The sequence below is a fragment of the Saccostrea cucullata genome, unplaced genomic scaffold (genome assembly GCF_032062105.1).
Source record: "Saccostrea cucullata isolate Sc308-1 unplaced genomic scaffold, CSIRO_AGI_Scuc_v1 ctg6868, whole genome shotgun sequence".
NCBI lineage: Eukaryota > Metazoa > Mollusca > Bivalvia > Ostreida > Ostreidae > Saccostrea > Saccostrea cuccullata.
In genome coordinates, this window is record NW_026939004.1 from 1 (window position 1) to 22,063 (window position 22,063).

The 22,063-nt window shown below is 32.8% G+C and overlaps 1 protein-coding gene across 2 annotated transcripts in view; it reads right to left on the reverse strand.

Annotated features, from left to right (window-relative positions):
• Positions 1–698: 698 nt before the first annotated feature.
• Positions 699–22,063, reverse strand: part of LOC134252086 (tryptophan 2,3-dioxygenase-like) — a 57,218-nt gene continuing 35,853 nt past the window's right edge. For both annotated transcript variants that reach the window (XM_062734524.1, XM_062734525.1), the window contains exons 2-14: positions 16,227–16,267; positions 15,743–15,833; positions 15,421–15,488; positions 15,050–15,115; positions 8,908–8,969; positions 7,913–7,988; positions 7,716–7,829; positions 6,122–6,211; positions 5,997–6,020; positions 3,808–3,853; positions 2,435–2,569; positions 1,651–1,741; positions 699–1,477 (exon numbers count right to left, since the gene is read on the reverse strand). In XM_062734524.1, the coding sequence (XP_062590508.1) occupies positions 1,378–1,477; positions 1,651–1,741; positions 2,435–2,569; positions 3,808–3,853; positions 5,997–6,020; positions 6,122–6,211; positions 7,716–7,829; positions 7,913–7,988; positions 8,908–8,969; positions 15,050–15,115; positions 15,421–15,488; positions 15,743–15,833; positions 16,227–16,267 (1,004 nt within the window). In that variant the 3' untranslated portion in view covers positions 699–1,377. The remainder of the gene's footprint in view (positions 1,478–1,650; positions 1,742–2,434; positions 2,570–3,807; positions 3,854–5,996; positions 6,021–6,121; positions 6,212–7,715; positions 7,830–7,912; positions 7,989–8,907; positions 8,970–15,049; positions 15,116–15,420; positions 15,489–15,742; positions 15,834–16,226; positions 16,268–22,063) is intronic.

The following is a 22,063-nucleotide window of genomic DNA, read 5'->3' on the forward strand; positions in this document are numbered from 1 at the left end:
ACCTAGAAATAACACCGTCGTGAATTGATTAAGCATAGATTTAAAATGGAATCTAGTATGAGCACAAAGGTGCAACATTTTGTGAACCAAGTCAGCCAAATTGCGACTCTATCCTAATTGCTTACAATACCTTTATAACTTCCATAGATTTAAAGAAATTCTCTAAACGAGGTTCTTGAGGTCCCTGTTAGATCATTTATCAGAATGATAAGAAATATCTGAAAGCCTTTGAACAGTGAGGGATATATTTGGCACCAACACCTACATGTACTGCAGCACGTGACCTTGGTATAAACGATTTTCATTGCAGGACCGGTCTCCACGTTATGCAGTGGATTCGAACCCGCGACGTCTAGATCAGCTCCGCGACTCAAGAGTTGATGTTTTTTCCACAGCAGCTCGCGAGCGACTTTGTCAGAGTGGAAGTAAAGATGTTATATAATTGCTATGTTTAAAACCAATCTATTTAAGTTTAAGATACATGTATATAAAAGTCTCACAATTTTTATAAACAATACAATTATTCAAGAAGGTATAAAACGTGGACCGCTGGACATTCCAGAAGTAGAATCAGGTGCCTAAGAGGCATAAAAAAATCCCCTGTTAAACGGCCACTCCCGACAAGATCCTTAAGTTTTCGCTATAACAAAATATAGTGTAAATCGGTTGAAAGAATTGTAAAAAAAAAATATGACATTAATTTTGCAAAGAATTTTATGAAAAATCATTTTAAAAACAATCAACAACTTTCAAAGACAGCAAATCTAGAAAATGCATAAAACTCATATCACAATTTAATGATTTTCATTTATCAAAACTACTGTGAAACCATTGAATTCATGGGAAAAATGTTCGTGGATTGCTTAAATTTGTAAGGTGCTTAAGGACCTTTTAATTATTTCGTGTATTCACTTACATCTTCAAAAGAAATAGTTGCATTTGATAAACTTGTATAGATTCTCGGATCTTGGATACTTGTATTCCACAAATACTGAGCCAGAAAAAGTTTAAATGATTTCATGATAATGCTGTATACAAAGACTATTGAAAGCATAAAATTCAAATTAAATAACAGATTAATGAATATAATTATGCAATGTACATACATCACAAGATTCATTAAAAATTGTGAAATACCTAAAAGTATCGTAAATAAACATGTCTTTTTTTCAACGAAAGTCATGAGATAGTTGACAATTCAATTTATTTATGGGATTATCTCTCATTGTTAATAAAAGCAAACTGTAAAAATCGATGAAAATATTCATGAAATATTTATACGCTTGGTTTGATATAGTTTTGAAGTGTCATCAGCACAAAATGTCAAATATGTATTTGATAAACACGTATTGTAGTATAAATTAAACGTCGACATTTCTATTCGCCTTGTTTGTAAAGTGCCGCTTTTGGTTTGTATTCGTAAGGAATAAGAAATGCAGACAAGTGGAAGAGTTCAATAAATACTCTGTAGTCGTCCCTGCAACAAGAAAAAAATGAAATTATCCCCCATCTTAACTTACTCGATGTTTTAATAGTATTCTAGCTTCAAAAGTTGATCTCTATCCTAGAAATGATATAAACTTTATAATAGGAAAAATAGGAATATAAATATGTTTATTAAAACCTAATCTTATGATTTAGAAGACTCACTCATTAGTTTTTTTAAGGTAGTCGTATCCCGACGTGCCACCAGTTCCTGTTTTCTTGCCCAGCATCCGATGTACCATCAACACGTGGGAATCTAGATATATCAATCATTTGTGTGATTTCTGTTAAGCGAAAACATTTAACCTAAAAAAAAAATTGCAATATCTAAAGCTTAGTTAGCTTTTTTGCCTTCGTATTTCATAAGTAAAATTTGCTTTTAACTTAATATGAAATCAAAATATTTCAAAATTTTTTAATCACACTATGTTTTCATAGTAAAATTTAACATCAGAGTATTAATTTGAGAAATGATTTTTTGTAATTTCAGACATTTTCCGTTTATGATTTCTCAATTTCTTGAAGTTGATTTGTGCATAAAATTCCTACTTTTATGAATGTAAGTGGAGTTGTTTTTTTTTTTAAATAAATACCCATGCTTGTGATGAGAGACTTCAATTTCAAATGCTAACTGTTACTAACAGTGACTATTTTCTAGATTTTATATTTTAGTAGATTCAATATTTTAACTTTCATTCTTACGATAAGTATTTGAAATTCATTACTAAACTTTCCAATGGAACCTTTTTGGACAGGATTAAATAATACAATTTATATGAAACACTCGTGAGAAGTTTTCTTATAAACACAAAATGAATTAGGTATTTATTTTATGATATCTACAAAAGAAGTAGACACAATTGTGTTTTGCAGATATTTTCAGATATTTGAGAAAGTGTTAATAACTACCATGCTTAAAATCAAATGAGCAATTCAAAAAAATCCTTACGGCGCCATTTTGAGACTAGAGCGTCAACATCCATCACAAGTTTAATTGTTTCATATGCCTTCTGGAATTCTGGATCTTCTTGGTAAAGTGAAATCAGCAGCGCCCCATGAAATGCTTCATAACTGAGCCGTTTACCTTAGTGTAAGAATAAGGACATGCACAAAGAGAATTCATTTCATTCTTTAGATTGTTTTCAACATCGAGTGAGTTATACGAGGGTTGTTAGAAAAGTTCGTGGACAACTGTCATATCTTTTTTTTTGGCGTCAAATGTTATCCAAATTTGGAAGAAATGTTTTTACATTAAATTAAAATGATTTGTATTATTTTTCTTTTCAAAATATTACTATTTATTCAAAACTTATCCAAATTTTAAAAGTTCAAAAATCGAATCGGGGAGCAGGTCAAAATTTTGTAAGTTACAGACAATACACTATATAATGTCTGTAGTCATATTTTCTGTAAAATGGAGCAAAAACGAAATACAACCTAATAATTCAAATTTAGAATTGTTTCATCGATTCGTATACCAAATTATGGCTTTATATTTTGCTTTGTTGAAAAGAAATCACCTTGAGTAGATAGGCAGTCCTTACTGAAAACGACAAACAATGCCGTTTTAGAACGTCACGGAGCAGCAGATAACGATGCATTTTTGTGTTTTATTTAGGAAAAATCCTAAATAAACTCTAAAAATGTTTGAGGAATACAGAAAATATGTCACAAGCGAGTTGTGCATGTATGTACAAATAGTACAGGCAGTATTTGAGTGACAGAGACTCTGTATCGGATGAGGACAATCTGTGAAGTTACGGTTTAACTGTAAAAATCTAAACAAATACTTTAAAAAGTTGGAAGGTCAAGGAAGGACATACTTACTAGTCGCTTCAGAGCTGCGTATCCTGGGGAAGCGGAGTTAGGTAATAAAGAAATTAAACCCTTAACAAAGGAAATTATACAACGAGAGCAATTCTTAGAAAAAAAATGGATGTCAAGTATTAGAAAAGGATTTAATTAGTAGGCACTTGATTATACCGCGTGAATTATATAGGGATAGTATTCTATAGAAATTCTTGACGCTATGTTTTGACGTTACATTTCCGTTAAGTGTGCTCCGCGGAGACAAAACATGTTGATTTTAAAATGAAGTAAATTGATTTCTATTCAATTGAATGGAATGAAACTTCACATGTCAACAAAACAATATTTTACATACTAGTATTATATTGTGCTTATTTTAAATTTCTAGTGAGTAATATAACAAAGACTGGCATCGTCCACGAACTTTTCGAACAACCCTCATATATATAGTAGTTTACATGTATGATGAATTTATGATCAATCGATATAACTTGTTCTCTTTATTTAACTCACCACTCTTTTCGTACTTCTTCTCCTCTATTATTCCCATTAATGCATCCTGAATCAAATAAGGAATTATTATTGCAGCCCGGATGACCGGTCTGTTCTATACATATAAGTTTAAGTTTCGGTGAATTGAATTGAGGTGGGAGAAGTTATTCAGAATTAAAGGTTATCTAAACATTAAAAAAGATTTTACATCAGAATGTTCTTTACCTTTATAAATTACGATATACAAAAAAATATTTACTTCCATACAGTGACCCTTTAAAAATACATTTTGTTTTTCATAATTAATATATTAAGTTGCTTATCATTAACTATCGAAAAAACTGCAGGTCCTTTTTTTCGAACATTGAATTTTACTTTCGCATAAAAACGTATGCGTCACCGTTCGAGTTTTATATTCTTTAAGTGAAATTTATTTTTTAAAAAAATAGATGATGAATGTGTCTGATTTTAATTGATATTTTATGCAGCCAACATTTACGGAAGGAGTTGATTAAGTTGAAAAATGTATCGTTTTTCTTCGATTTTCATCCTTCTATAAGAGGTGATCAAAAAGTTCGCGAAAAAATTGAATAACTTTCATAAAACGAATAAAATTAGGTTTCAGTATTCATTATTTTTTCAAGTAGCCCTCTCTGATTTTAATGCATATCTGCCAAAGTTCTGCTCATGCGCTAATCACTTGATCCAGGCGATCACGTGACATGCTCTGAAGCATTCTGTTTAAAGATGCTAAAATATTTTTCCAATTCTTTTTTTCTTACCATGCGAGTTAATTTATATAACAAAAACATTCCATTTGTCAGAAATGACCAAATCTCGGAAATAGGATTGTTGGATAAGGATTAAACAATATTTTAGGAATTTAATAATATAAATATTATAAAGATATTCCACTATTTTTCTAACAGAAACTTTGCAATCTTTTCTAAGAAATTGCCCAACAAAGGACACATCTCTGCCTCAGCTTGCTTTCGCTGGGCTACAAAATAAACGTCATATTTAACCATCTCCCTCCCTTCTCTAAAACAATCAATCCAATCAATGATTAAAGTTCCGGAAAGTGTATTGTCTTTATTAACCTTGTACACATTATTATAAGATACTTCAAAGGAATATCCAAGTTATACGTTAAACATTACAGCCGTCCGTTTCTTCAGTAAGACTGTGACAACCATTGTTCGACACGAGTCACCTACACATTGACGTCATTTTCATATTGTGACGTCACAATGATGGAGACAATACTTAATTTTCATATGCTATTTATAGAACATGTGCATGGCTATATAGGTGTGCCAAATTTATTCTGATTTGAATCGTGGTTTTTAGACGGGGTCACGTGACCCCGTCTTTTAGTTTACTCTCAGAGGCCTAAAAATAGAAATCGGAAGCCGTGGTGATAACACATGAATTAAATCTACGCATACGAAAGAGTGCAGAAATTGTTTCGATCAAAACATAAACAATTTGTTTCAAACTGAAGAAATTGATATGAACCTTTGTCTAACTCAACTTATAAAGTATTTTGATAATTTAAAACTGAAAATATTAACTGTAAATAACACTAGTAGACAAAGTACTATCCTGCGTATTATTATGACTGTGTACGCATCATCCATTGTTTACTTCGGGAAAAATTCTTAGTTCGTACCTGATGAAATTCGGAGCAGTTCAGAAAGGTTTCAAGACCGAGCAATTATTAAAATTTCTACTTCAAATCAAATTAAATGAAAAATGTGAATGTATATTATTAATAGTTTTGTTTTTAGTATGTTAATGAAAAAAATAAAGTTGTTATTAAAACTCGTAAAATAAAAAATTACATTTGTGAAATCTAGCATGGAGATTATTTTGACCCCGTCTTTCAGTACTGTCTCAGTACTTTGATGTTAATATAGAGATAGTTCACGAACTTTTTGATCACCCCTCATACATGTATGTTTTCAAAATCTTCTGGACTATCGTCTTCATCATTCAGACGCATGTCTTTTTCACACATATTGAAGTGGTTTGATGATAAAGACTCATTGTCATTGTGTACTTCATTGATTTCCCGGGCGACAAATGATTGTTACATAAATGTTTTCTTGTGATTATTTTATCTAAGTATACACTAGTACTGTAGCATTTTCTTATTCTAATATTTCTTATATTTCATGTTGTAATATTTCTTTAGAGGACTTCATTACCTTGTCGCATTGGTTACCAGCATCCTGAAAAATTAAATCAAGATGATATAATTATTTTTTCCTAAATTTTTTTTTTTATTTTTAACTTTTTTATTTTCACAATTTTTCATTGTTCTAGGTATTACCTTCGACCATGCATCCACCATTTTTTCCAAGCCATCACAATAAGTTTTTTTGTCATCAACAAACTCTCTAAATATTCTTTCCAACCAATTCTAAGAGAAAAATAAAATACCTTGTCAAAGGGACCTGAAGACCAATTTCTCTTTGTAAATCGAACTACAAAGACTAAATAATGATAATAAAATAGAATTTATATTTATTCAAGCGAGGGGTGTAAAAAAAATATTATTTTCCTTAGTAGATCTTTTCTTTTACATTTTTATTACATTTATAGCGTTTTATTATTCAATCGTCTGTCCATTCGACTGTTAGTCGAAAAGTTTCGTTGATATTCCTATAATTTGAACTTACAAAAATGGTGCAATTCGTCTGAATTTACTTGTATTAAAAATAATGTTTTGACCTTGATGTTTATTTTTAATTGCATTGAAATATATTCAGTTTTAAATTTGATAGGAACAGATCAGCATGAAAACACTTGGTTCTGCTTAGAAATTAGAAAACAATTTTGTGTCTCGTTGAGCGTAACAAATTCAAATATGAAAACTTTTCAGTATACGTGTCCTGAAATACATGCATACATATGCTTACGCATATATCCTGTTTACTTGATATTTCTCCAAACTATTCAATATTATTTTGGAAAAAAAAAACCATGCTGAATTTAATGAAAGTCCAAAATTACTACTTGTGAATTTTGTGATGTAAATGCGAAAAAATGTAAATAATATTTTAAGAAATTGAATTGTTTTGATACAGCCTTAATTAGCTTTGATGATACATTTAAAATGAGAATTAATGTAAAGTATGTATATTCTCTCTCTCTCTCTCTCTCTCTCTCTCTCTCTCTCTCTCTCTCGTTCGCCCTCTTGGCGCAGTGGTTATAGCGTCTGCTCTAGAGTCGCGAAGTAAAGAGTCGTTCCTTACGTTGCGGGTTCGAATCCCACTGTGGGATGTGGAGATCGGTCCTAAGGATGATATCGTGTAAACCGTGGTCCTGATCGCAGTAGGTGCTGACACGAAAAGATCCCTCACTGCTGAGTGGCCCTGAATGCCGAGTATATAACAAAATTCTTAGTTTTCTACTAGCTAGTGGTGTCGTCTCCATATCAGTGAAAAATTCTTGAGAGAGACTTAAACAACATACAATCAATCTCTCTCTCTCTCTCTGTCTCTCTCTCTCTCTCTCGATAAATCGATCGACCAATAGCCCATTCCTTCGACTGAATAAAATAAAGGTAATCTATAGACATGCAAAAGAAGGGGAAAATATTCCGAGAACTTGATGTTCAATTTTTTTTTTTTTTTGAATGCTATTAATTTTAAATCTTGCCTTAATTATTTTTTTATGTACAGCTCAGGTATTATAGATAATTTTGTTACCAAACAAGAATTGCACTTGTGACGCATGTTTTAGGTGATTATTAAATTCATCGTTTTTTTTCATTTGGTGGGTGGTGGATGGGCATAGTGCATTGAATCAGCAGCTGGAAAAGGATTTATAGCTTGTGTACCGCTTGAACTGGTAATATTCATGTTACTGGAGTTTTACCAATTTTTAAAAGTTTAACTTTTTTTAAGCTGAATGCTTATCACCTCAAAAACAGCAAACAATGAAGGCCCTTTTTCGGACTTTTCTGCTTCTACCCTTTGTGTTGCGTTAAATTCGTCTGTATAGTCCTTGCCTTGTTTGTGTGCTTTCCTTGTTTCCTGACAAAATATTTAAAAATGTTATCTTTAGACCCAACCCTAAATTAAGATAACTTAATTTACCCTCTTATTTACTAGCTTACCTTCAGAAGACCTAGGGTGTTTTCAATTAGACGGAATTGTAGACTTTGAAATCCAGATCCACTTTTTAAGTATTTTCTTCAAGTCCAAAAATTAAAATAGACGTTTTTTTATTAAACAAAAATTACATTATTGTCGGCCTGTACAATGTTGATTTCTTATATAATAGTTAAATATAAGTATAAGCCTTTCATGAAGTCGATTTATAGATATGATCGACTTCACAGAAATGCATATCGACTGTGCTCGAAATGCGAGGTTGATATGCTTTTCTGTGAAGTTGATATAACTATGGATTGACTGAATGAAACGGCTACATTTGTTATATTATTTTCTAAAAACATTATCAAAACCAAATTTGAAAAGAATAAGAACATTCCACAAGCAATATCTGCGATGTTGTTTAGCACAGACTAAAAAAAGAAACTTGAATGTTTTCCTTATTTGTGTTTTTGAAAGATTATTTATGGGTATGCTATAATTTCAAAGAATATGTGTTTTATTAAAATTTATGAAAATACACCCAATATATTTTAAAGTAAAGTATATTCCTATCCAAGGCATTGTTACATCCAAACAATTATTACAGAACAAAAAACTTATGAAAAGGAGTTGAATTTTGTTAACATCAAGCTATAGTATATATAAAAAACATCTAGTTGATATGCTGTTGAAAGTCTTAATAGTGACAAAAGTCTATATTCTGTTCATACGATCAAGTTTGAGCTTATCAGAGAAATTAGAATAGTTCAGAAAATAATATAATACTATATAATACTTTTATATAATACTATACATTCTATTGTACAGAAACATTTTCTCTAAAAAGAAATAAATTTTTTTAGTCTTATTAATCAGTAAGATTTAAAATTACATACAGATTTATTAAACAACACATTTTGGCAGCAAATTGAAATTCTTATAAATGCGGTTCATATTGCATTAAATATTGCTTTAAATAAAAACTTAATTATCAATGATTTTGTTAATTACTTACCTAAAATTGAGAAAGGTGGCCGGAGGCATCGTTTCAATGATTTCAAAATGACCAATGATTAACTAGAAGAAAATAATACGATACAAATGCAGAATATCATTTCTTAGACACATTGCAGGTTCCAGTAAATATTCAACAGAGCCTCTCTCTTTACTCCTCACAAAGATAATAACAGTAGTGATGGGAAAGAAATTAAAGAGTACTGTGCACAATATATTCGAGAATTGATGTAAATCAGATGTGGATACTTAAAATTCCAAGAAACATTAGGTAAATTTTAAATCACAGTAATTTACCAAAATCAACAGCTTAAAAACTTGCGACTCTTCAGCTTTATACACAACCATTCCTGCACGATAAACTTTTTCAATAATCGTAATTTTCCTAGTCTTGTTATTGGTCATTTACAACATGATTTTGTTAACAAAATCCTAATTGCACACACAAGTACTCCGAAGTTGACATTGAAATGATGATTTAGTTTCTGATTGATAATATCTATGTGGTTTTTGGAGACCAGGTCTTCCAATAATCTACTGGAATTTCCATTTGCGCCCCGTTATTAACAGACCTATCTTTGTATTCAGATGAAGCAAAATTTGTCCAAAATGTTATACGAGAAAAGAAGAAAAACTTGCCGTGGCCTTCAACTACACATTAAGATATAAAGACGGCATACTGTCAATTAAAATTGGATATTTCTATTCCTATGCCGATACGATATTTTTCAATCGTCGCCTCCTCTTACCTATGCAGCAATATACCTTCATCACCTGCATATGGAGTTTATATATCTCAGTTGACTCGAAACGCAAGAGCATGCTCTACATGTACGTATGAGCAATTCTAAATGGATGTCAATTTTTGACAAACAAGTTGATGAAACAAGAGTATCAAGTGTCCCGTTTAAAGTAATCATTTTGTAAGTTCTAAGGTCGATACAATGTCAGCAAATACAATTTACCATTGAATCAAATGCTAGCTGACGTTTTTCATTCTTATTGTTAGACCATTATTTATACACTGAATTGACGATTTTTATTGTTAATTTCCTATTATAAAAAGGAGCACACGGCAGGAATGACCGCTCTGCAAAGGATGCTCACTCCTCCTTGGCACCTGGCCCACCTCTGATGTTTTGGAAGTCCGTTTTTGCTCAGTCTTATTTTGTATTGTTTTTATGGACTTTTGATCTTTAATACAGTTCATTATTTCCATACGTTTCACTCCAAATATATTATTGAGTAAGATTGTTATCACTATGTAATGAGGCTGTTAGCAGAAACGACCTATAAAGTGGGTGTATTTCATGCCAATTGTTAGACATTAACTTGAATACTTTGTTTCAATACTGAATTATCGCTCTGTATGATCAATACATAGACCTCACACTGCGTGTGACCTGTTCACATGAATTGCTTACTCGAGCTCCATCTTCGCACCTGTTTCACCTTCTTGAATTCCCCGATGTGTTTTATGCCCTGTTCACAGATTTGTATTTACATTATTTAAAAATACCGCTTGTTTTCTCTGGGAAACCAAGAAGTAGAGTCAGGTGATGTGTTTGACATGTAATCTGAAAATAAATCTAGCATACTGCCGGTAGAAAGTTTTTTTCCAATTTATTGAATTTCACATGTATATTTATTAACAGCAGATTTCTAATCAACAAAGATTGATCTCAGGCGCAAGCAAATTATTGCATGCAATTTGATTTTCAAATTTCCCGGGGGCGCTTAGTGTGGTTGCTCTGTATCGGTGCTTGCTGAGAAATTCAGGATGGTTCCTGATGCATGTACCACCTCTGATATTTAGAAGTTCCTTGTTTGCTCTGCTCCTTATTTGTTTTCAAATATGTCTAGATAACAAACAGAATTGTGAAATGAACTTTTGAGTTTGAATACTGTTCGGTATTTCTATTTATTATACCTCTGTGAATTTGTTCAATATAAAAACATGACGAATAAACATGCTATCTTTTCCAAACAGCCCCTACTGTGAAATAGTTTTTGTGCTATCTGCCCATGGTGAAATAGTCATCAAACTATTCACCGGCAGCATTCTGTTTCCCTCGCTTTTCATCTCGGAAAACTTCTGGTTTTTTACGGATTGTGACGCGCATATACCGTATAACGGGTAATTTTTACTGCTGTAAATTTTTACGAATTTTGGTCAAAAAAGGGTGATTTAAATTTTTGCACGTTAATTTTTTACGAATTGAACATGTCCGTAAAAATTAAAATCATCAGTAAAATTCCAGATCACTGATTGTTAGCACTTAGAATGCGTTTACGTACAAATAATGTGCCCGAAAACCCGATGCTAGAGAGAAGAGAGAGAGAGAGAGAGATTTATTGAATTATAACAATATAAACAATGCAACAAGTTACATATTATGCCTAGGTCACATTTAAGACGATGGTCGGGCGACCAAATTTTTCTGGTCCTGTCGGCTGAAAGAACATGATCGGCCGACACAGTATCGGGCGACACGGAACAGTCACATTATTTCCTAGGGACACCGATGACTTGGATAAATCAAACGATCTTTTTTCTTTAGAAAATCAGCAATATTTTTCATAGATCTATATTCAGATGGGTGACGCAAGTAATGTTTGCAAGGCAAAGTGGCAGAATACTGTAAATTTGTGACTCAATGTTGAAAATGTGTGAACAATTTTGTATGGAATTGCATAAAAGCAACAAAGAAAATTTAATATTTCTTTAAATCTTATGGAATAATTATTTTTAAGTTGTTTCCGTTCAAAAAATGTATTTCAATCCAAGCATCAAAATTTTGTTGGTGTTATGTATCATAATGGGTTAAATATTCACAAGTCGGCCAATCGTCGCCCAATCATCGAGCTCTGAGCTACAGTTTGATTTTAAACCCGAAATAATGAACATAGAGAGAAGAGAGAGAGAGAGAGAGATTTATTAAATTATAATCGGCCATACTTGGACCGATGGACACAAAAATGGTCGGCCGACAAAACAAGAGGTCAAAATCAGGCAAGACAACGGCCGATAAACTGCCGACTGTCACCCGAAGAAGCCCATTTTTGCTTCAAAACCCGTCGGCCGTTGGTCGTTTTTGGAAATGTGACTGGGGTTTTAATGTATATATTTTTTTAATCATTTACCTTTATATTCATGAACAATGTACCCGTTATTTGTTCATATTTTATAAAACACATAGCTACTAGACACACCACGTGCTCGTCTGGTATTTACCGAAAACAAAGAGAGACAACTCAAACTATCTTGAAGTGAAAGTAAGAAGACGAACTTTTATTCAAAGCACATTGAACAGAAGAAAGTGTCAAAGATTGAAAACATGGGTATAATTGGAAGTTCTGTAATTATTAAGTCATTAGAGAGGTTGAGATTTCAAATGTGTACGTGTACGGGTACGTCTAGTAGGGGAATAACCTAAATTCTGTGTGTATTACGTCATCAATTTTAGTGACGTCAAGATTGCTACACGTTCGTAAAACTTGTAGAATGGAATCTACACGTAAGTTAAAAACGTGTAGCTTTAATCACAAAAATTAGCCAATTTAAGTGTGAAAATGTGATAGTTATACATTATATAGGATGTTTACTTTCACGAGCACTTATTTTCATCAAGTTTTGTTTACTAACTGACGACAAAAAACCTAAGTAGTTGAAACAGAGACACAGATCGCGGTGTACACGTACATGTTACACGTCCTAAAAATCTCAACCGACAAATTAAAAAAAAAAACGTATACGTGTACGTCAAAATATATACAAGTACACGTGCGCGTACAAGTTTAAGATCTCAACCTCTCTATTATCAGAAGGTATGCGTCTCGTAAAAATACTAAAAAAGAGTAACCAGGTAGGTCTAACTGATTAATTTAATTGACGATGTTAGTAATATATATACAAGTTAATTGAGATTTACCTGTATGATCCCAATTGATAATTGACTTAAAAGTGCTCAAATTACCAACAGTACTAATTATATAGCCTCCAGGGAGTGAGCTCAATGACAATTAGCATTACTTTTACACATTCAATGTTGAAAATTTACACGAGCCGTTTTATAAATTATGTGAAATTTTACGCGTTTAAATTTTACGGATTTACAAAACTCGTAAAAATTAGTAAAAATTAGCAGCACGTAAAAAATACCCGTTATACGGTATTATGACGTAACAAAAGTTAAGTCAGCATAGGTATAATATGGAATATCATAACTGTGTGTACCCTGGACTCCCAAAAGTTAACAAAAGTTAAGTCAGCATCGGTATAATAAAACACCTATTTACTGACTATTCGGACAATAGCAAGTTTATCGTTCCCCTCGACAGCAATCTATTTCCCTCTGCTGCGCCTCGGGAAATACCCGGTAGTTTGCTGTCTTGGGGAACGATAAACTTGCTATTGTCCTTATAGCCAGTAAATAGGTGTATAATATTATATAAGGAGATTATTTTCGTAATTTTCATTGGCTGAAAGTACGTCACGTGATATTCCTCCTTTTGCGATAGCGACGCGAAAGCGCGTCCGCGGAAAATGATTTCGCACAACACGCCGTTCAGTTGCACTGAATTTACGTAAAACGTGACGTCATAATATAAGAAGCGTGTTTTTAACCATTGTGACGTAATGCCAGCCAAGTCCGTTCAGTTAGGACTGTGTCAGTGCATTTACTTTGAGTGATTATATAATATAACTATTATGGACTTCAGTGAACGGTCAATATGTGGTTATAAGGACTCATGGCAATTGATATTGACCTCAGACACATAAAATGATAGCGACCTCGCAGGCTCAGTCACTATCACTTTCTGTGTCTTCGGTCAATATCAATTGCCATGAGTCCTTATAACCACATATCGACCTACACTGAAGTCCATAATTGTATAATATTCCATGAATGAGAAAAGCTATTGATAATCTGATAATAAGTAGTGATTGTACAGTACATGTTTGTCGAGTTTAAAGCCTACTTGTGATCTTTCTATGCACGACGTTTAAAATAATTTAAGAGATATTAACCTTTCTAGTAATTTCATTAAGGTTATAAAGATATTTCTTGCGAAAGTCTAAGAGAAGTCATGAGAGTGATGATTCGTGATGACAAAGCTTTCGGCTTCTTAAAACATCATTACAGTGTTTTTGGAAACCATTTACTAAAGATTGTATATTAAATTAAAGAGATTCAGAGTCATACTTTAAACGGATCTACTTGAGTAATGTGCTCACTTAGCTACATTGACAATACAGGTTAGAGGTTTAAAGAAACTAAGCTTCATCTTTTTATTAAAATAAATGTTCCTGCCCTTAACATCCACGCAATGTTTTACCGTTATTGATTAATGGACTTTCTTGAGGAGCGTTGACTTTTACAGTTGACCGTTTACTTTTTACACTTTGACAATGTCTGGAAGCTCCTTTACAATATAGATAATCAGCTCAACATTTAATCAATTGAAAGAAAATGTCAACCAACCTACGATAAACTTTTGGTTTTACATGTTAGTGCCCCTAAACCATACCTATGACCACTAGAAAGATTTTCTTTGCTTTCATAATTTCTGTACCTCCTTACATGAGACATGTTTGAACATGAGACAGTAAACCGTCAACTGTAAAAGTAAGTGCTTCTCCTAATACTAAACATAAAAATACTGCACTGTCCTTTGGCTAAAGAAACTCATGTTTTTCATGAATTGAGTTTCATTTTCATGCTTTTAGTGTAAAACACCATTGCAGAAATATTATATTCATCAATGAAGGGCAAATTGGACGTGAGAGGTCTCTAAATGACCGTTATTGAAAGCGTGACATAAGTAAGACAAGACTCCTATAAAATCTGGCATTTGCAATGTTGTTTCAGTTTCAACTAGATCTAAACTTGAAAATCAACTTTCCAGAGGCTTTCTAAGTCCAGCTTGCCATTTATTGATAAACATATATTATTTCTGCCATTATGCCTTACACTTAAAGAACGATATATGTATCTAATGTATGATACAAAATAAAATAGATTTTACAGAGAAGTAGCCCACTTACACTATGCATAGGCTGTTAAAAAGTTTTAGGATAATAATCATATAAAAAGTTACCATGTTATTTTCTATATCATGTGAATATCCAGACTCATTACCTTTAGAATAAGAATGATTCGTCCGAGCTTTGATGGTATCCCAGCAAAATCTCTGTTTTTAACATCCTAAAGTATTTAACATATTTGCTTAGTACTAAAACATAAAAATAATGTACTGACCTTTGGCCAAAGTATGCATACTTAAACAGTTACTTTGACTATTTTTTTACTTACACGACGATGATGAAAGAAAAGATTGATATGATTGACATGAACGAAATTTCTCTAAAATTATTATTAAATATTTTCTAAAAAGAAAAATAATGCTTTTGTTTAAGAAGGATGAGAAAGCCCGAGAAAGCCACTAAAGATAAACTAAATTTCGTCAAATTTGTTGACATTTTTTTCATGAAACTGCAGCATTGACTTACAAGCTTTGGAAACGTTCCTACAATTGTACGTAGGTCTACAAGGATTTGTTTAAACCAAAGCTCAAACACTAGAAAAGATAAAGAGAACATATTTTGAAACTTGAAGTTTTATCATAGATTCTTTTCTGAATAAATTATGTGAACGATCCTTATTTTTTTTTTGTGGATTCATTTTTTCAACAATTCAATTCGCTTGTTAAGAAACTACATATATATGTACAACAAATTAAATTTTGATTTTAAAAATTCTTGAGAATAACTTTGGTATTGACTTTTCTTTAAATAATACTGCTTGTTCAGTTGGAAAATTTAAGAAATGGACCTTGGTGAACAATGATAAATAGGTGTTCTTCGTCGACTTTATTCCCAGCCTTTTCAGTCTCCAGATCCTGACAATGGAGCAATTTATCTAGCTGAAAAAGATAAAATAAAATTTACTTTCAATTTTACATGTCCTTAAAAAACATTTTGAATTGTGAAAATAGATTGTGCCAATATTTTTTATTTAAAATTAACAAAATATTTAATAAGCATTAAGGAGGCTAGGTGGTCAACAAATTATTTTTTTTATTAACCACCAGATATAACTTAAATTTTGGGATATGATATCTTAAGCTGTCAACTATCATTTGGCAAAGGAACATATCATAAAATTTAATTTTAATTTTAATTTTAAAATTTGATCATTTTATTATATTTTTATATGGAGCTCTTCTTCTAAAGGAGATCAAAATAGTCTAAAAATGGCCAAGACCACCCAGCCTCTTTAAATACAAGAACTGTTTGATAATAAATGCAACACTTACACCAAGATAACTGTCATAAGTAAGTTCTGTGTCAGACATGTCTGAAAAAAAGGCAAGATTCGTGAAAGGGTTACTCATAGTTGGTCGCTTTGACTAAAATAAAACCATCATCACAAGGCACATGCCTTGCGTAGGTACAGTCTGATTGTTTTCAAACAACGAAGACTATAACAGGATTTTTCAAGTCATCGTTTAGAGACAAAATCGTTAGTCTTTGGTCGTTATAAAACTCTAGTTTTCAAATATAAGATAGCAATGGGTCTTCTTTTGGCTGACTTGTTTCATACCGATTGTTTAGTCTTATAATGAAACAAATGGAAATAACGAACAGTATACAAGATCAAAAGTTCATAAAACAACACAAAATAGAAGCAAAGCAAACACGGGCCTCCAAAACATCAGAGGTGGGATCAGGTGTCATGGAGGAGTTAGCTTCTTAAAGTAACTTTCCACACATTAAATATCATCTGGTGTTTTATTCGAAATTGTACAATAGAGTTTACTTTGCACCTACGTTAGACCAGTCGCAGATGTGACAGGTCAGTGGGAGATATTTACTTCTCTGCACCTATTCCCATCTCTGGGGTCTTTGTTTTTGATATTTTGTTCAATACCAGTGGATTGAGAAAATTAATATTTGTTTGGTTTCCATACATTTACATTTGCTTCACGTCGCCAGGGTGGCGCAGTGGTTGGAGCATCTGCACTAGCAGTTGATCCTTATGTCGCGGGTTCTAATATTACTTTGGGACGTGGAGATCGGTCCTTCGGATGAGAACGAATAAAGCTAGGTCCCGCTCTAGATCTGCGATTACATTGGTTACTGTTACGATGAATTGCGTCGTCATCACTGCCAAGAAACAGTAGATACGACATTTTAAGATTGGATGAAAACATTTGACATCGTCTATAAAAGCACCGGAGCTCGCAATTTTATCAATAAAGTCAATAGAAATCGCTCGATTGACCAAACCTTGAGGCATGTATCATCTCTTCTTTCGTTTTCCATCCCCGCGGAAAATCCTTTTTATTTAATGAAAGATAGAAACTAGTTAAAGATCTAGATTGAACATTGAGAATAATTGCTTCCATGCTATGTCAGCAAAGATCATCTTCAAAAGGCTAAATGAAGTAGTTAATCACAAAATAATAAGCATTGAAAATATTTATATATGTATAATTCATGTCAAACTTAAGGTTTTTCTGTCTTCTTCATTGCAGTTGATGTTTGAGATTAATTATTGCAGTTTTCATTTATTTAAGGCCATATTTACATAAAATATATCTTCGTAAATCCACGCGTAAAATAACGCGTGCAAAGCAACCTCTTTTGAGGTCTTTATCTTCTTCTTTTTCATCACTGTAGGTTAATAAATATGCTGAACGCATACAAGCTAAAGAGTACAAATGTTAAATAATACGAATCAGCAGGCATGTTTACGAAAATCCCTAAAGATTGTTCATAAGAAATTTCCTATGACATACAAGGGGTGATCAAAACGTTCGCAAACTTATTGAATAACTTCCATAAAAGAAACGATATTTGGTTTCAATGTTGATTATATTTTAAATTAATCCTCGGCTATTTTAATGCACATCAACCATCGTTCTGCACATGCGTGAATCACGTGATATTGGCGGTCACGTGACCCTCTCCGGATCGTTCTGTCACAAAAGTTGAAAGATTTTTCTGAGTGTTATATTACTTTCCAGGTGAATTAATTTTCATGACAAGAACAGTTCATTTGTCAGAAATGGTCATATCTCGGCAACAGAATGGGTGGATAAGAATATCCTTTCCAAAATTAAGCATGACGACTATTAAATCACAAATTTACTGTCTTGGGAGATACCTTTATTCAAGGTGGATAGAGAATGGGTGCCTCCTTTTTATCATATCTAATATTTTTAAAATCTAAAGTAAACGATATCTTAGGTATTTGATAATTATATTATTGTTCAAATATTCAACTATTTTTCAAAGTGTTTATTGGAGGTCATTATAGCAAATTGCTTAATTAAAAATACATTATCTTTTCAAACTTGCTTTCATTGGGCAAGATGACAGACCTGTATCATTTTTAACCATCTGCCTTTCTTCACTAAAACGATCAATCCAATCATTAATTGAATTTATAGGAACTTATTTATCTCAATAAACTGTGTACAAATTATTATATCATACAGCAGAGGGATTTTGAAGATATACAATAAATTGTACACGCAGGTATGTTAAGGTTACAACCAAACATTCTACTTGCCTGTCTAATATGACGTCATAGTAAGCTATATGACGTGAAGTTTTAGAGAAAACAATTACTTAAAATCGATTTCAAAGATTGATTTGAGATCGTAAATGGGATCAAAATATGCAGAGGCATAATAGAAACGGAATTTTGTCCTTTCTGGGTCTCTGTATTTATCACAGGGGTTAAATACCAAACCCGTGACGTCATAACTGTTGATCATGCAGTAGCAGAGTGAAAGTGAAACATAACGAGAATTCATGTAAACAAACACAAGAAACCGGAGTTTAAAAGCATTTAGAAATGAATATCATGTGGGATTAAAGCTTTTGAATAAGGTATGCTAATATAACTCTACAGTTTCTTCGTAAAATAAAAGCAGAAAGGGTGTTTACTTGCCGATCAGCCTTTCCTCTGTCGTTCGTAACAAAAAAGATGCAAAAGTTCAACACTACGCCGCATACTTTGAAACTTCATTTTTGTTTCTGTTTAAAGTTCTTATTCTATTGTTTTAGGAAGTGCTGCTAGAATCGTATGGTTTACGGGAATTGATGCATTTTTTTTAATGTTATGAACAAAATGTAAAAATTTTGGGAAGGTTTCCTCCGAAAGTGTTGAAAAATTATTTCTGTGATAGGACAGTAGGATTCTAGCAGCACTTTTCATGGTACAGAGATGTTTTTACATAACTATTACTACAAATTGAAATTCGTTATCTCCGGAGTAGTGTTGAACTTTTCACTTTTTCATTAAGGCATTTTTTTCTAATTATAAACGTCACGTTGTGACGTCGTGGTGTAGTGCCTCTTGTAGTATATGTGTCATTGACGTCTATAGAATGCATAATGATAGTCAAAGTTTTATCCATGACTGTTCCGATTTATTAGTGTTACATGTAATAAAAAAAGCGTTAATTCGCCGAATTCTGATCCATGTGCTGCATTAACATACCCGCGCAGTCGTTTGTTTAACAATTTCGACTGAGACAACCATTTTTCGTCACAAGTGACCTACATAGTGACGTCATTTTCACATTGTGACGTCACAAACAAGGAGAAAAACTTTATTCAGCATATGCTTTTTAATAGACCTTGTGTATGGTTATGTGTGTACCGAATTTCATTCTAATCTGAATTGTGGTTTCGTAGATATAGAGATAGTTTGCGAACTTTTTGATCAACCCTCGTATATTAAGAAAAATGTAATGAAACATATGATGAAAACAAACAGTATTCAAGATCAGAGCAAACACAGACATCAGAAACATTGGAGGTTGATCAGGTGGAGTGAGCATTTCCTGCCGACAGGTCACACCCGCCGTGTGCTCCTTGTCATGATCGTGAGATGACGGGAATATTTTTCGTTGATGAACTAACAACTAGTATAAAAAACATCAGCCAGCATTTGACTCAAAGATAAATTGTATTTTCTGACAAGGTCATTGTATCGACCATATAACTTACAAAATCATGAATTCAAACGAGGCTGCTGATAGTTTTGCTTCGTCAATTTGTTTGTCAATAAATTCCTCGTGTTAGAAATTGTTAGTACGTACAGAATGCTCCTGTCTATCAAATCAACTGAAATATATAAACTCCATATGTAATTGATGAATGTATATTGCTGCATAAGTAAAGGAATTTTACGATAGATAAATTTAAAATCATCGCGTTTATCATATAGCTTGGTTGTTAGATTATTATTCACGTCTTTTTCAATTAAAATATCCAAGTATGAAACAGATGTGTCAGACTCTGTGGTATCTTTAATCTCAAACTCACCAGGATATATCGTGTCGACGTAGGTTTGGAAATTACTATTGTTAATTGACAATACGTCGTCGATATATCTTAATGTCGAATTGAAGGCCACAGCAAGTTTTTTCTTCTTTTAACGCAAAAGATTTTGCACATATTCTACTTCATATGAATATAAAAATAGGTCTGCTAATAACGGAGTGCAATTTGTACCCATCGGAATTCCAATAGATTGTTGGAATACCTGGTCTCTTAGATCACATAGATATTGTCAGTCAGAAATTCAAGCATCTTTTTGATGTCAACTTCAGAGTACTTGTGTGTGCAATCAGAATGTGTTTTAACAAAATAATATTGTAACCAGGTAAGTAAATTTACGAGTTCCACTTTTACTGAAAAAGCAGCTGTCAATGTTATCATACAGCCTGGACTTTAATTTATCGTGGGGAATGATTCTATACCTGAATTCGATTTGTTAATGTAGCTTGAATATTTCTAGGGGTTATATTTAGATCATTTTTGTCTCTTTGTCCTTTTTTCCATAAAACACGGACCTCCAAACCATCAGAGGTGGGATCAGGTGTCGTGGAGGAGTGAGCATCCCCTGCCGACCGGTCATACCCGCTGTGTGCTCCTTGTCATGATTGGGAAATAACGGAAAAGACCGTCGTCAATTCAGTGTATAGATAATGGACTAACAATTAGTATGAAAAACGTATATAAGAGCTTATCTTAACGTATACTTCGCGGGATCAATTCCACTACATAACTCTTTCAAGTAAAATATTCAAATATAAAACAGATGTGTCAGACTTTGTGGTATCTTTTATCTTTAGCTCACCAGAAGTCCAGAATATATGGTATCGACATAAGAATGGAAATTACCATTGTTAATTGATAAAACGTCGTCGATATATCTGAATATTCTACTTTCATGTTAATAACTTGAATCTGATTCGTCGAGAAAAATTTGATAAAAAACACTATTGAATAATGAAGCCACGCCCCCCTGCGTAGCAACAGTAAACATTTCTTGACGACGGGTGATATTCCAAAATATGCGACTGCGCAGAATTTTTGCGCGCACGGTTCAATGTTATATGTATTTGTATAAAATATTCAGTATAATATAATAAATATTGCATGTAGTTGAGTGTAACATTGAAAATTTGCACCCCAAGAAAATCATTGTCAATGTTACACTCAACTACATGCAATATTTATATAATGTTGAGAAGGCCACAGCAAGTGTTTTCTTCTTTTCACGCATAAGAATTTACACAAATTCTGCTTCCTATGAATACAAAAATAGCTCTGCTGATAACGATGCGCAATTGGTATCAATGGGTATTCCAAAAGACCTGGTTTCCAAAAACTAAATACATGTGGGTACATCCCACTAATTATTTTTAGAATCGGTAGGAGAAGAAAGTAGTGCAGAAAAAATTACAAGTTCCTTAAATTGCAGACTTGCATAAAAAAAATTGGGCAGGTGTACTGAACTGAGCCTCACACTTGTTGATAAGGAGTATCTTTCCTGCCAAAAAAGCTTTGAAAATGTAATTTATCAAGAAGATCAGCCGAATTATTTTGTGTATTATAACGCCAGTGAGAATTCTGAAATTCCCCTACTTTCACTTTCATTTTTAGAGGTTCCCGCAGACAGACGCATTTTGCCGGAAAACGAATCTGACATGCCACCTCGAGATTTTAATCAAGGAAAGACAAGTTGATGTGCTTTGATTTGAGGGGTCACTCACTACCGAACGAAAATTAGGGACATCGCTATGAGAAGAAACGTTAACATTGTCGCCTATGGGAAAACAATTAGTGG